The sequence below is a fragment of the Oncorhynchus nerka genome, linkage group LG10 (assembly GCF_034236695.1).
Source record: "Oncorhynchus nerka isolate Pitt River linkage group LG10, Oner_Uvic_2.0, whole genome shotgun sequence".
Lineage (NCBI taxonomy): Eukaryota > Metazoa > Chordata > Actinopteri > Salmoniformes > Salmonidae > Oncorhynchus > Oncorhynchus nerka.
In genome coordinates, this window is record NC_088405.1 from 101,869,902 (window position 1) to 101,886,463 (window position 16,562).

Consider the following 16,562-nt stretch of genomic DNA (forward strand, 5'->3'; position numbering starts at 1 on the left):
TCAGGCAGGTTAACTTTGCTTCCTTGGGCACAGGGACTATGGTGGTCTGCTTGAGACATGTAGGTATTACAGACTCGGTCCGGGAGAGGTTGAAAATGCCAGTGAAGACACTTGACAGTTGGTCTGCGCATGCTTTGAGTACACGTCCTGGTAATCCATCTGGCCCAGCGGCTTTGTGAATGTTGACCTGTTTATTAAAGGTTTTGTTCACATCGGCTACCGAGAGCGTTATCACACAGTCATCCAGAACAGCTGGTGCTCTCATACATGCTTCAGTGTTGCTTGCCTCGAAGCGAGCATAAAAAGGCATTTAGCTTGTCTGGTAGGCTCGCGTCACTGGGAAGCTCGCGTCTGGGTTTCCCTTTGTGGTCCGTAATAGTTATCAAGCCCTGCCACGTCCGACGAGCATCATAGCCGGTGTAGTAGGATTCAATCTTGATGCTTTTCTTGTTTGATGGTTCGTCTGAGGGCATAGCGGGATTTCTTATCGGCGTCGGATTCGTGTCCCACTCCTTGAAAGCGGCAGCTCTAGCCTTTAGCTCGATGCGGATGTTGCCTGTATAATCACATTTACATTTACATTTAAGTCATTTAGCAGACGCTCTTATCCAGAGCGACTTATAATCCATGGCTTCTGGTTGGGATATGTACGTGCAGTCACTGTGTGGATGATGTCGTCGATGCACTTATTGATGAAGCCAATGACTGAGGTGGTATACTCCTTAATGCCATTGGATGAATCCTGGAACATATTCCAGTCTGTGCTAGCAAAACAGTCCTGTAGCGTAGCAACCACGTCATCTGACCTCTTCAGTGTTGAGGGTTAGCATCGGTCTGTGGTGGTAAATAGATGGCTACGAATAATATAGATGAGAATTCTCTTGGTAGATAGTGTGGTCTATAGCTTATCATAAGGTACTCTACCTCAGGTGAGCAATACCTCGAGACTTCTTTAACATTAGACATCGCGCACAAGCTGCTATTGACAAAAAGACACACACCCCCACCCCTCGTCTTTCCAGATATAGCTTCTGCTATATAGTTCTGCTGGTGCATTGAAAATCCCTCAGCTCTATATTATCCGTGTCGTCGTTCGGCCACGACTTGGTGAAACATAATATATTACATTTCTTAATGATCCGTTGGTAGGATAGTTGTAATCGTAGGTCAGAAAATGTATTTTCCAATGATTGAATGTTAGCAAGTAGAATTGATGGCAGTGGGGGTTTACTCGCTCGCCTACAGATGTCTTTTCTTCACGCAAATGACGAGGATCTGGGGCTGTTCCCGGGAGAGCAGTATATCGTTCTTGTCGGACTCGTTAAAGGAAAAAGCTTCTTCCAGTTTGAGTAATCCCAGTGGTGAGTAATCCCTTCTTCCAGTGGTGAGTAATCCCAAGTCTGATGTCCAGAAGTTATTTTCGGTCATAAGAGACGGAAGCAGCAACATTATGTACAAAATAAGTAACAAAAAAAGATACAAACAACACAAAAAATGAACAAAATAGCACAATTGGTTACGGGAATGTAAAACTACAGCCATACTCTTCGGCGCAATCTTAAAACTCATCTGGTTAGTGGGAAGTTGTTTAAACTGTGCTGGCCCAGGTGCTATTTAGGAGTGGCTGGCCCAGGTGATATTCGGTGACTGGCCCAGGTGCTATTTAGGAGTGGCTGGCCCAGGTGATATTCGGTGGCTGGCCCAGGTGCTATTTAGGAGTGGCTGGCCCAGGTGATATTCGGTGGCTGGCCCAGGTGCTATTTAGGAGTGGCTGGCCCAGGTGATATTCGGTGGCTGGCCCAGGTGATATTTAGGAGTGGCTGGCCCAGGTGATATTCGGTGACTGGCCCAGGTGATATTTAGGAGTGGCTGGCCCAGGTGATATTCGGTGACTGGCCCAGGTGATATTTAGGAGTGGCTGGCCCAGGTGATATTTAGGAGTGGCTGGTCCAGGTGATATTCGGTGACTGGCCCAGGTGCTATTTAGGAGTGGCTGGTCCAGGTGATATTTAAGCCTGGTTGATGTTGAAGAGATACACTTCACGTCAGCTGAGGTGTTGGGGAGAGATACACGTCACACTACTGATTGATTGATTACACACAATACTGATTGATTGAGAACACACACTACTAATTGATTGACTACACACACTACTGATTGATTGACTACACACACTACTGATTGATTGACTGCACACAATACTGATTGATTGAGAACACACACTACTAATTGATTGACTACACACACTACTGATTGATTGACTGCACACAATACTGATTGATTGAGAACACACACTACTAATTGATTGATTACGCACACACTACTGATTGATTGATTGATTAACTACACACACTACTGATTGATTGATTAACTACACACACTACTGATTGATTGATTGAGAACACACACTACTGATTGATTGATTAACTACACACACTTCTGATTGATTGACTACACACACTACTGATTGATTAACTACACACTACTGGATGTTTAATTGACTACACGCACTACTGATTGATTAACTACACACTACTGATTGATTGACTACACACACTTCTGATTGATTAACTACACACACTACTGATTGATTGACTACACACACTACTGATTGATTTACTACACACTACTGTTCGGTGCCTATACCTGTTGTTCATGTGTCTGTTTGCTTTGTGTCTGTGTGCTTTGGTCAGTACTACCTGTTTTCTGTTTGCTTTGGTCAGTACTACCTGTTTTCTGTTTGCTTTGGTCAGTACTACCTGTTTTATGTTTGCTTTGGTCAGTACTACCTGTTTTCTGTTTGCTTTGGTCAGTACTACCTGTTTTCTGTTTGCTTTGGTCAGTACTACCTGTTTTCTGTTTGCTTTGGTCAGTACTACCTGTTTTCTGTGTGCAAGGCACCTTTTAAAGGTAATGTTCCTGCGTTGGCGGATATTTGCAGTAAATGTTGGCTTCATCAGTACTGTGCAGCTGTATTCATAGACCTGGCCAAAGCTTTCGACTCTGTCAATCACCGCATTCTTATCGGCAGACTCAACAGCCTTGGTTTCTCAAATAACTGCCTCGCCTGGTTCAGCAACTACTTCTCAGACAGAGTTTAGTGTGTCAGATTGGAGGGACTGTTGGCAGTCTCTATGGGGGTGCCACACGGTTCAATTCTCGGGCCGACTCTTTTCTCTGTATATATGAATGATATCGCTCTTGCTGCTGGTGATTCTCTGATCCACCTCTACGCAGACGATAACGGTCTGTATACATCTGGTCTTTCTTTGGACACTGTGCTAACTAACCTCCAAACGAGCTTCAATGCCATACAACTCTCCTTCCGTGGCCTCCAGCTGCTCTTAAACACAAGTAAAACTAAATGCATGCTCTTCAACCGATCACTGCCTGCACCTGCTCGCCCATCCAGCATCACTACTCTGGACGGTTCTGACTTAGAATATGTGGACAACTACAAATACCTAGGTGTCCGGTTAGACTGTAAACTTTCCTTCCAGACTCACATTAAGCATCTCCAATACAAAATTGAATCTAGAATTGGCTTCCTGTATCGCAATAAAGCATCCTTTACTCATGCTGCCAAACATACTCTCGTAAAACTGACTATCCTACCAATCCTTGACTTCGGCGATGTCCTTTACAAAATAGCCTCCAACACTCTACTCAACAAACTGGATGCCGTCTATCACAGTGCCATCCGTTTTCTCACCAAAGCCCCATATACTACCAACCTCTGCGACCTGTATGCTCTCGTTGGCTGGCCCTCGCTTCATACTCGTCGCCAAACCCACTGGCTCCAGGTCATCTATAAGTCTTTGCTAGGTAAAGCCCTGCCTTATCTCAGCTCACTGGTCACCATAGCAGCACCCACCCGTAGAACGTGCTCCAGCAGATACATCTCACTGGTCACCATAGCAGCACCCACCCGTAGCACACGCTCCAGCAGGTATATTTCACTGGTCACCATAGCAGCACCCACCCGTAGCACGTGCTCCAGCAGGTATATCTCACTGGTCACCCCCAAAGCCAATTCCCCCCTTTGGACACCTTTCCTTCCAGTTCTCTGTTGCCGATGACTGGAACGAATTGCAAAAATCACTGAAGCTGGAGACTCATATCTCCCTCACTAGCATTAAAGCATCAGCTGTCAGAGCAGCTCACAGATCATTGCACCTGTACATAGCCCATCTGTAAATAGCCCATCCAATTTACTCATCCCCATTTTTTTTTGCTCCTTTGCACCCCAGTATCTCTACTTGCACATTCATCTTCTGCACATCTATCACTCCAGTGTTTAATTGCTAAATTGTAATGATCTTGCCAATATGGCCTATTTATTGCCTTACCTCCTTTATCTTACCTCATCTGCACAACCTGTATATAGACTTTCTTTCTTTTTATTCTACTGTGTCATTGACTTGTTTATTGTGTTATTGGCTTGTTTATTGTTTTATTCCATGTGTAACTCTGTGTTGTCGTCTGTGTCACACTGCTTTGCTTTATCTTGGTCAGGTCACAGATGTAAATGAGAACTTGTTCTCAACTAGCCAACCTGGTTAAATAAAGGTGAAATAAATAAAAACAAAATCAGGAAATAACATTTCAATGGCGTATTGTCCAAAACCTGCGATCAGATTGAATCTGAAAAACATACAGTGCCTTGCGAAAGTATTCGGCCCCCTTGAACTTTGCGACCTTTTGCCACATTTCAGGCTTCAAACATAAAGATATAAAACTGTAATTTTGTGAAGAATCAACAACAAGTGGGACACAATCATGAAGTGGAATGATATTTATTGGATATTTCAAACTTTTTTAACAAATCAAAAACTGAAAAATTGGGCGTGCAAAATTATTCAGCCCCCTTAAGTTAATACTTTGTAGCGCCACCTTTTTATTTTATTTTTTATTTCACCTTTATTTAACCAGGTAGGCTAGTTGAGAACAAGTTCTCATTTACAACTGCGACCTGGCCAAGATAAAGCATAGCAGTGTGAACAGACAACACAGAGTTACACATGGAGTAAACAATTAACAAGTCAATAACACAGTAGAAAAAAATGGGCAGTCTATATACAATGTGTGCAAAAGGCATGAGGAGGTAGGCGAATAATACAATTTTGCAGATTAACACTGGAGTGATAAATGATTAGATGGTCATGTACAGGTAGAGATATTGGTGTGCAAAAGAGCAGAAAAGTAAATAAATAAAAAAAAACAGTATAAAAACAGTATGGGAATGAGGTAGGTGAAAATGGGTGGGCTATTTACCAATAGACTATGTACAGCTGCAGCGATCGGTTAGCTGCTCGGATAGCTGATGTTTGAAGTTGGTGAGGGAGATAAAGTCTCCAACTTCAGCGATTTTGCAATTCGTTCCAGTCACAGGCAGCAGAGTACTGGAACGAAAGGCGGCCAAATGAGGTGTTGGCTTTAGGGATGATCAGTGAGATACACCTGCTGGAGCGCGTGCTACGGATGGGTGTTGCCATCGTGACCAGTGAACTGAGATAAGGCGGAGCTTTACCTAGCATGGACTTGTAGATGACCTGGAGCCAGTGGGTCTGGCGACAAATATGTAGCGAGGGCCAGCCGACTAGAGCATACAAGTCGCAGTGGTGGGTGGTATAAGGTGCTTTGGTGACAAAACGGATGGCACTGTGATAGACTGCATCCAGTTTGCTGAGTAGAGTGTTAGAAGCCATTTTGTAGATGACATCGCCGAAGTCGAGGATCGGTAGGATAGTCAGTTTTACTAGGGTAAGCTTGGCGGCGTGAGTGAAGGAGGCTTTGTTGCGGAATAGAAAGCCGACTCTTGATTTGATTTTCGATTGGAGATGTTTGATGTGAGTCTGGAAGGAGAGTTTGCAGTCTAGCCAGACACCTAGGTACTTATAGATGTCCACATATTCAAGGTCGGAACCATCCAGGGTGGTGATGCTAGTCGGGCATGCGGGTGCAGGCAGCGATCGGTTGAAAAGCATGCATTTGGTTTTACTCGCGTTTAAGAGCAGTTGGAGGCCACGGAAGGAGTGCTGTATGGCATTGAAGCTCGTTTGGAGGTTAGATAGCACAGTGTCCAATGACGGGCCGAAAATATATAGAATGGTGTCGTCTGCGTAGAGGTGGATCAGGGAATCGCCCGCAGCAAGAGCAACATCATTGATATATACAGAGAAAAGAGTCGGCCCGAGAATTGAACCCTGTGGCACCCCATAGAGACTGCCAGAGGACCGGACAGCATGCCCTCCGATTTGACACACTGAACTCTGTCTGCAAAGTAATTGGTGAACCAGGCAAGGCAGTCATCCGAAAAACCGAGGCTATTGAGTCTGCCGATAAGAATATGGTGATTGACAGAGTCGAAAGCCTTGGCGAGGTCGATGAAGACGGCTGCACAGTACTGTCTTTTATCGATGGCGGTTATGATATCGTTTAGTACCTTGAGCGTGGCTGAGGTGCACCCGTGACCGGCTCGGAAACCAGATTGCACAGCGGAGAAGGTACGGTGGGATTCGAGATGGTCAGTGACCTGTTTGTTGACTTGGCTTTCGAAGACCTTAGATAGGCAGGGCAGGATGGATATAGGTCTATAGCAGTTTGGGTCCAGGGTGTCTCCCCCTTTGAAGAGGGGGATGACTGAGGCAGCTTTCCAATCCTTGGGGATCTCAGACGATATGAAAGAGAGGTTGAACAGGCTGGTAATAGGGGTTGCGACAATGGCGGCAGATAGTTTCAGAAATAGAGGGTCCAGATTGTCAAGCCCAGCTGATTTGTACGGGTCTAGGTTTTGCAGCTCTTTCAGAACATCAGCTATCTGGATTTGGGTAAAGGAGAACCTGGAGAGGCTTGGGCGAGGAGCTGCGGGGGGGGGCGGAGCTGTTGGCCGAGGTTGGAGTAGCCAGGCGGAAGGCATGGCCAGCCGTTGAGAAGTGCTTATTGAAGCTTTCAATAATCATGGATTTATCGGTGGAGACCGTGTTACCTAGCCTCAGTGCAGTGGGCAGCTGGGAGGAGGTGCTCTTGTTCTCCATGGACTTCACAGTGTCCCAGAACTTTTTGGAGTTGGAGCTACAGGATGCAAACTTCTGCCCGAAGAAGCTGGCCTTAGCTTTCCTGACTGACTGCGTGTATTGGTTCCTGACTTGAACAGTTGCATATCACGGGGGCTATTCGATGCTATTGCAGTCCGCCACAGGATGTTTTTGTGCTGGTCGAGGGCAGTCAGGTCTGGAGTGAACCAAGGGCTGTATCTGTTCTTGGTTCTGCATTTTTTGAACGGAGCATGCTTATCTAAAATAGTGAGGAAGTTACTTTTAAAGAATGACCAGGCATCCTCAACTGACGGGATGAGGTCAATGTCCTTCCAGGATACCCAGGCCAGGTCGATTAGAAAAGCCTGCTCACAGAAGTGTTTTAGGGAGCGTTTGACAGTGATGAGGGGTGGTCGTTTGACTGCGGCTCCGTGGCGGATACAGGCAATGAGGCAGTGATCGCTTTTGCTGCGATTACAGCTGTAAGTCGCTTGGGGTATGTCTCTATCAGTTTTGCACATCGAGAGACTGAATTTTTTTCCCATTCCTCCTTGCAAAACAGCTCGAGCTCAGTGAGGTTGGATGGAGAGCATTTGTGAACAGCAGTTTTCAGTTCTTTCCACAGATTCTCGATTGGATTCAGGTCTGGACTTTGACTTGGCCATTCTAACACCTGGATATGTTTATTTTTGAACCATTCCATTGTAGATTTTGCTTTGTGTTTTGGATCATTGTCTTGTTGGAAGACAAATCTCCGTCCCAGTCTCAGGTCTTTTGCAGACTCCATCAGGTTTTCTTCCAGAATGGTCCTGTATTTGGCTCCATCCATCTTCCCATCAATTTTAACCATCTTCCCTGTCCCTGCTGAATAAAAGCAGGCCCAAAGCATGATGCTGCCACCACCATGTTTGACAGTGGGGATGGTGTGTTCAGGGTGATGAGCTGTGTTGCTTTTACGCCAAACATAACGTTTTGCATTGTTGCCAAAAAGTTCAATTTTGGTTTCATCTGACCAGAGCACCTTCTTCCACATGTTTGGTGTGTCTCCCAGGTGGCTTGTGGCAAACTTTAAACAACACTTTTTATGGATATCTTTAAGAAATTGCTTTCTTCTTGCCACTCTTCCATAAAGGCCAGATTTGTGCAATATACAACTGATTGTTGTCCTATGGACAGAGTGTCCCACCTCAGCTGTAGATCTCTGCAGTTCATCCAGAGTGATCATGGGCCTCTTGGCTGCATCTCTGATCAGTCTTCTCCTTGTATGAGCTGAAAGTTTAGAGGGACGGCCAGGTCTTGGTAGATTTGCAGTGGTCTGATACTCCTTCCATTTCAATATTATCGCTTGCACAGTGCTCCTTGGGATGTTTAAAGCTTGGGAAATCTTTTTGTATCCAAATCCGGCTTTAAACTTCTTCACAACAGTATCTCGGACCTGCCTGGTGTGTTCCTTGTTCTTCATGATGCTCTCTGCGCTTTTAACGGACCTCTGAGACTATCACAGTGCAGGTGCATTTATACGGAGACTTGATTACACACAGGTGGATTGTATTTATCATCATTAGTCATTTAGGTCAACATTGGATCATTCAGAGATCCTCACTGAACTTCTGGAGAGAGTTTGCTGCACTGAAAGTAAAGGGGCTGAATAATTTTGTTAAAAAAGTTTGAAATATCCAATAAATGTCGTTCCACTTCATGATTGTGTCCCACTTGTTGTTGATTTTTCACAAAAAAATACAGTTTTATATCTTTATGTTTGAAGCCTGAAATGTGGCAAAAGGTCGCAAAGTTCAAGGGGGCCGAATACTTTCGCAAGGCACTGTACATGACACTAGACACAGCCGTTATTAACCACTGTAGGGGTTAAATCAGGGTCACAGTGTTTCTTTTTTAAACACATCTACTTTGAAAGAAAAGTATACACCTCATACATGGTTATGTTTTTTTTTAAAAAGAAGACACTGTCACTGATTTATTTAGAATTCAAGGCACACTTAACCAGCATTCTGCAGCGATAAGCCATCCCATCTGTTTTGGACTTAGTGGTACGAACATTTGTTTTTCAACAGGACAATGACTCAAAACACCCCCAAGCTGTGTAAGGGCTATTTGACCAAGAAGGAGAGTGATGGAGTGCTGCATCAGATGGCCTTCACAATCACCCGACCTCATCCCAATCGGAATGAGTTAGAACGCAGAGTGATGGAGAGCTGCATCAGATGGCCTTCACAATCACCCGACCTCATCCCAATCGGAATGAGTTGGAACGCAGAGTGATGGAGTGCTGCATCAGATGGCCTTCACAAACACCCGACCTCATCCCAATCGGATGAGTTGGAACGCAGAGTGATGGAGTGCTGCATCAGATGGCCTTCACAATCACCCGACCTCATCCCAATCGGAATGAGTTGGAACGCAGAGTGATGGAGTGCTGCATCAGATGGCCTTCACAAACACCCGACCTCATCCCAATCGGAATGAGTTGGAACGCAGAGTGATGTAGTGCTGCATCAGATGGCCTCATCCCAATCGGAATGAGTTGGAACGCAGAATGATGGAGTGCTGCATCAGATGGCCTTCACAATCACCCGACCTCATCCCAATTGGAATGAGTTGGAACGCAGAGTGAGGGAAAAGCAACACTGGTGGAGGCTCTAACTTAACAAACCTAATTGATAGGTGAGAATTGTCTGTTAATTGAATGAATAGAATATTCCGCCCTGAAACATGTATTTGTATGGAATTGATTAGAATGTATAAAATCATAATCAATAAATGTGTAGTCCTAGTCAGAATTAGGGTTAAACAATATGTCTTTATGGTATTTTAAAGGACATGTGTGTGCGTATGTTTGTGTGTATGTGTGGGCGTGAGAAGTCAGTTATAAAATTAATATTTTTTTATTCTTGATGTTAGAACGTTCCGTGAATAAACCTTTTAGCTGGGCCTCCGTCTGTTTCATTCGACCAGGATCTTACAAATTCTGGTTTACAGACTGAGAGTAATATAATTAAATTGGGTGATGTACCTGGAGGACACAATTATCTTATCACTAATGCAATGGATCTAAGGCAGGGGTGTGTCAGGAATACTGTAGGTTCAGGGGTGTGTCAGGAATTCTCTAGGTTCAGGGGTGTGTCAGGAATACTCTAGGTTCAGGGGTGTGTCAGGTATACTCTAGGTTCAGGGGTGTGTCAGGAATACTCTAGGTTCAGGGGTGTGTCAGGAATACTCTAGGTTCAGGGGTGTGTCAGGAATACTCTAGGTTCAGGGGTGTGTCAGGAATACTCTAGGTTCAGGGGTGTGTCAGGAATACTCTAGGTTCAGGGGTGTGTCAGGAATACTCTAGGTTCAGGGGTGTGTCAGGAATACTCTAGGTTCAGGGGTGTGTCAGGAATACTCTAGGTTCAGGGGTGTGTCAGGAATACTCTAGGTTCAGGGGTGTGTCAGGAATACTCTAGGTTCAGGGGTGTGTCAGGAATACTCTAGGTTCAGGGGTGTGTCAGGAATACTCTAGGTTCAGGGGTGTGTCAGGAATACTCTAGGTTCAGGGGTGTGTCAGGAACACTCTAGGTTCAGGGGTGTGTCAGGAATACTCTAGGTTCAGGGGTGTGTCAGGAATACTCTAGGTTCAGGGGTGTGTCAGGAACACTCTAGGTTCACGGGTGTGTCAGGAATACTCTAGGTTCAGGGGGTGTCAGGAACACTCTAGGTTCAGGGGTGTGTCAGGTATACTCTAGGTTCAGGGGTGTGTCAGGAATACTCTAGGTTCAGGGTGTGTCAGGTAGGTTCAGGGGTGTGTCAGGAATACTCTAGGTTCAGGGGTGTGTCAGGTATACTCTAGGTTCAGGGGGGTGTGTTCAGGGGTGGTCAGGAATACTCTAGGTTCAGGGGTGTGTCAGGAATACTCTAGGTTCAGGGTGTGTCAGGAATACTCTAGGTTCAGGGTGTGTCAGGAACACTCTAGGTTCAGGGGTGTGTCAGGAACACTCTAGGTTCAGGGGTGTGTCAGGAATACTCTAGGTTCAGGGGTGTGTCAGGAATACTCTAGGTTCAGGGGTGTGTCAGGAACACTCTAGGTTCAGGGGTGTGTCAGGAATACTCTAGGTTCAGGGGTGTGTCAGGAATACTCTAGGTTCAGGGGTGTGCCCCTGCTGACCAGACTGCTGACCAGAAGCAATCAGGACATGCAGGTTGAAATATCAAAACAAACTACTAACCCTACTATATTAATTTGGGGACAGGTCGAAAAGCATTAAATATTTATGGAAATTTAGCTAGCTAGCATTCTGTTGCTAGATAATTTGCCCTGGGATTAAAACATTTGGTTATTATTTTACCTGAAATGCACAAGGCCCTATACTCTGACAAATAATCCACATTTTCTCAACCAGCTTCACTTGGAATGATTGAGAGCCAGTTTCATCCCCATTAGTTCCTGCCAAGGCAGCAGCTGCTCTTCCTGTGGTTTATTATGGATCCCCATTAGTTCCTGCCAAGGCAGCAGCTGCTCTTCCTGGGGTCCTGCAAAATTAAGGCAGTTTATATAATTTGAAAAAAAACAACATTAAAATACATTCACAGATTTCACAACATTCTGTGGCACTCAGGCCCCTGCTCCATCGCTACTACTTATCTACAGTACAAAATCAATGTGTGTGTATAGTGTGTATAGTGCTTATGTTATCACGTGTGTATGCATGTCTGTGCCTATGTGTTGCTTCACAGTCTCCACTGTTACATAAGGTGTATTTTTGTATATTTTTTAAATTACATTTTACTGCTTGCATCAGTTACTTGATGTGGAATAGATTTCCATGTAGTCATGGCTCTATGTAGTACTGTGCCTCTCCCATAGTCTGTTCTGGACTATGAAGAGACCTCTTGTGGCCTGTCTTGTGGGGTATGCATGGGTGTCTGAGCTGTGTGCCAGTAGTTTAGATAGACAGCTCGGTGCATTCAACACGTCAATACATCTCATATGTTAAACAAGTAGTGATGAAGTCAATCTCTCCTCCACTTTCAACAAGTTTGACATGAATATTCTTAATATTATCACTCTGTGTCCATCCAAGGGCCAGCTATGCTGCCCTGTTCTGAGAAAATTGCAATTTTCCTAAGTCCCTTTTTGTGTTACCTGACCACACAACTGAACAGGTGTCCAGGTGTGACAAAACTAGAGCATGTAGGACCTGCCTTGCTGATAGTGTTGTTAAGAGGTAGAAACTAGGACCTGTAGGACCTGCCTTGTTGATAGTGCTGTTAAGAAGGTAGAGCAGCGCTTTATTATGGACAGACTTCTCCCCATCTTAGCTACTGTTGTATCAGTATGTTTTGACCATGACAGTTTACAATCCAGGGTTACTATCATCAGTTTAGTCACCTCAACTTGCTCATTTCCACATGATTTATTACAAGATTTAGTCGAGGTTTAGGGTTCAGTGAATGATTGGTCGCTAATACAGTGCTTTTAGATTTTGAAATATTTAGGACTAACTTATTCCTTGCCACCCACTCTGAAACGAACAATTTTGTAAGTTTTGTGGTCATTTCAGTCGCTGTAGTAGCTGACGTGTATAGTGTTGTGTCTTCCACATACGTAGACACACTGGCTTTACTCAAAGCCAGTGGCATGTCATAAGTAAAGATTGAAAAAAGTAAGGGGCCTAGACAGCTGCCCTGGGGAATTCCTGATTCTAGCTGGATTATGTTGGAGAGGCTTCCATTAAAGTGATGAAGTCACTTTAATGGATTATGTTGGGGCGGCAGGGTAGCCTAGTGGTTAGAGCGTTGGACTAGTAACTGGAAGGTTGCAAGTTCAAAACCCTTAGCTGACAAGGTACAAATCTGTCGTTCTGCCCCTGAACAGGCAGTTAACCAACTGTTCCTAGGCCGTCATTGAAAATAAGAATTTGTTCTTAACTGACTTGCCTAGTTAAATAAAGAAAAAATAAATAACACCCTCTGTGTTCTGTTAGACAGGTAACTCTTTATCCACAATATAGCAGGGGCTGTAAAGCCATAACACCCTCTGTGTTCTGTTAGACAGATAACTCTTTATCCACAATATAGCAGGGGATGTAAAGCCATAACACCCTCTGTGTTCTGTTAGACAGATAACTCTTTATCCACAATATAGCAGGGGGTGTAAAGCCATAATACCCTCTGTGTTCTGTTAGACAGATAACTCTTTATCCACAATATAGCAGGGGATGTAAAGCCATAACACCCTCTGTGTTCTGTTAGACAGATAACTCTTTATCCACAATATAGCAGGGGGTGTAAAGCCATAACACCCTCTGTGTTCTGTTAGACAGATAACTCTTTATCCACAATATAGCAGGGGATGTAAAGCCATAATACCCTCTGTGTTCTGTTAGACAGATAACTCTTTATCCACAATATAGCAGGGGGTGTAAAGCCATAACACCCTCTGTGTTCTGTTAGACAGGTAACTCTTTATCCACATTATAGCAGGGGGTGTAAAGCCATAAAGCACATGTTTTTCCAGCAGCAGACTATGATCGATAATGTCAAAAGCTGCACTGAAGTCTAACAAAACCCCGCAAATATTTGTATCATCAATTTCTCTCATCAAATCATCAGTCATTTGTGCTGTGCTTCAGTCAGCTGTGCTTGTTGAATGTCCTTCTCTATAAGCTGCTGAAAAGTCTGTTGTTAATTTGTTTACTGTGAAACAGCAATGTATCTGGTCAAACACAATGTTGATATATGCCTTTTACCGTTCAGAAGTTTACTAAGGGTAACAGACTAATTGGGCGGTTATTTTAGACAGTAAAGGGGGCTTTACTATTCTTAGGTAGCGGAATGAATCTTGCTTCCCTCCAAGCCTGAGGGTACACACTTTCTAGTAGGCTTAAATTGAAAATATGGCAAATAGGAGTGGCAATATCGTCCGCTATTATCCTCAGTCATTTTCCATCCAAGTTGTCAGACCCTGGTGCCTTGTCATTGTTGATAGACAACAATCATTGTTTCACCTCTTCCACACTCACTTTACGGAATTCAAGATAACAGTGTTTGTCTTTCATAATTTGGTCAGATATACTTGGATATGTAGTGTCAGCGTTTGTTGCTGGCATGTCATCCCTACGTTTGCTTATCTTGCCAATGAAAAAGTCATTAAAGTAGTTTGCAATATCATTGGGCTTTGTGATGAAAAAGCCATCTGATTCAATGAATGATGGATCTGAGTTGGCTTTTTTCCCCAAAATGTAATTTAAGGTGCTCCAAAGCTTTTTACTATCATTCTTAGTGTAGTTTCTACTTCTTTTGATTCAGTTTAGTCATATGATTTCTGAATTTGCAATACATTTGCCAATCTGTTGTGCAGCCAGACTTATTGGCTACTAGAATGTCAAATATAAAATATTTTTTATTTACTACAGTACATGAGTTCATATATGTTATTTCATAGTTTTGATATCTTCACTGTTATTCTATAATGTAGAAAATAGTAAAAATAAAGAAAATCCCTGGAATGACTAGGTGTGTCCAAACTTGTAGAAATATAACAAAACCATTTGACATAAAAACATGTGAGATCAAAGGTTAAAGTGCATTCAAGAGGAGGCAGGGTCGATGGCTCAACACAACACACACACACACACGCGCACACACTGCTAGAGCCATATTCTCAGTCATTCATTAATCAGATGTTGTAACACACAACTCAGATCAGGGCTCAGACACTTAGGCATTCCTCAACAGATTACTGAGTCCTGTAACACACACACCCCTCAGCCTAGCTTGGCCACTTACAGCGACAAAACATGAGCCTGTTTGTGGCTCTCTCCCTCTCCTACTCTTTGATTCACTCTCTCTCTCTTTCTCTCTCTCTCTCGCTCTCTCTCTCTCGCTCTCTCACTCTCTCCTTTCTTCTCTTGCCCCCTGTGTTCCTCTGGGAGCTATTTAATCAGTTACAGGGATGTGTGTGTGTGTTTCTCTGCCTCTACGAACTGACTGACTGACTGTGCTACGTTACCTCACAGGGCACATAATCTCTCTCTCTTTCTGTCCCCCTCTAGCTTCCCCTTTCTTTCTCTCTCTCTCTCACTCCCTACTCTCTCACTCTCTCTCTCTCACGCTCCCTCTCCCTCTCTCACGCTCCCTCTCTCACGCTCCCTCTCTCACTCCCTCTCTCTGTCTCTTTCTCTCGGCTGAATGGAGAAGGCAGAATTTGTAGGTTCATTGCCGGGGCCTGGCCTGGTTGCTGGGGATGTAGTTGCCTTGTCGGAGGTGGTGCGCGGTACAGGCGAGGAGCCGGCGGGGACAGTGGTCAGTTCCAGACTGTTCCGCTGTGTGTGTGTCCGACGCTGGATACCCCTGGCCTACAGAGAGGAACTCTACCATGTACTGAGACTCACAGGACCTCTGGTGAGACACAAACTGTGTGTGTTTGTGTGTGTGTGTGTGTGTGTGTGTGTGTGTGTTTGTGTGTGTGTGTGTGTCCGACGCTGGATACCCCTGGCCTACAGAGAGGAACTCTACCATGTACTGAGACTCACAGGACCTCTGGTGAGACACAAACTGTGTGTGTTTGTGTGTGTGTGTGTGTGTGTGTGTGTGTGTGTTTGTGTGTGTGTGTGTGTGTTCAGCGTAGTTCAGTCACTGTCTGACTGAACAACCTTTCCTCCCAGCGACTAGAGTTATTGTAATGGACAGTTGCTATAGATACAGTATATGACCAAAAGTATCTGGACACCCACAAATCAGTGGAATCGGCTATTTCAGCCACACCGGTTGCTAACAGGCGTATAATATCGAGCACAAAGTCATGCAATCTCCATAGACAAACATTGGCAGTAGAATGGTCCATACTGAATAGCTCAGTGACTCCGTCATAGGATGCCACATTTCCAACAAGTCAGTAAAAATGTTCTGTCCTCAGTTGCAAAACTCACTACCGAGGTCCAAACTGCCTCTGGAAGCAACGTCAGCACAATAAATGTTTGTCGGGAGCTTCATGAAATGAGTTTCCATGGCCGAGCAGCCGCACACAAGCCTAAGATCACCATGCGCAATACCAAGCATCGGCTGGAGTGGTGTAAAGCTCGCCGCCATTGGACTCTGGAGCAGTGGAAACGTGTTCTCTGGAGTGATGAATCACACTTCACCATCTGGCAGTCCGACAGATGAATCTGGGTTTGGCAGATGCCAGGGTAATGCTACCTGCCCCAATGCATAGTGCCAACTGTAAAGTTTGGTGGAGGAGGAATAATGGACTGGGGCTGTTTTTCATTGTTCGGGCCGCTTAGTTCCAGTGAAGGGAAATCTTAACGCTACAGCATACAATGACATTCTAGACAATTCTGTGCTTCCAACTTTGTGGCAACAGTTTGGGGAAAGACCTTTCCTGTTTCAGAATGACAATGCCACCCTGCACAATGGAAGGTCCATACAGAAATGGCTTGTCTAGATCGGTATTGAAGAACTTGACTGGCCTGCACAGAGCCCTGACCTCAACCCCATTGACCACCTTTGGGATGAATTGGAACACC

At 44.6% G+C, this 16,562-nt stretch overlaps 1 protein-coding gene across 1 annotated transcript in view; it reads left to right on the plus strand.

Annotated features, from left to right (window-relative positions):
• The first annotated feature begins 14,895 nt into the window (after window positions 1–14,895).
• The window catches only part of LOC115124079 (multidrug and toxin extrusion protein 1-like), a 68,390-nt gene continuing 66,723 nt past the window's right edge, over window positions 14,896–16,562 (plus strand). The window contains exon 1 of the mRNA XM_065024024.1: window positions 14,896–15,579. Within this exon, the coding sequence (XP_064880096.1) occupies window positions 15,226–15,579 (354 nt within the window). The 5' untranslated portion in view covers window positions 14,896–15,225. The remainder of the gene's footprint in view (window positions 15,580–16,562) is intronic.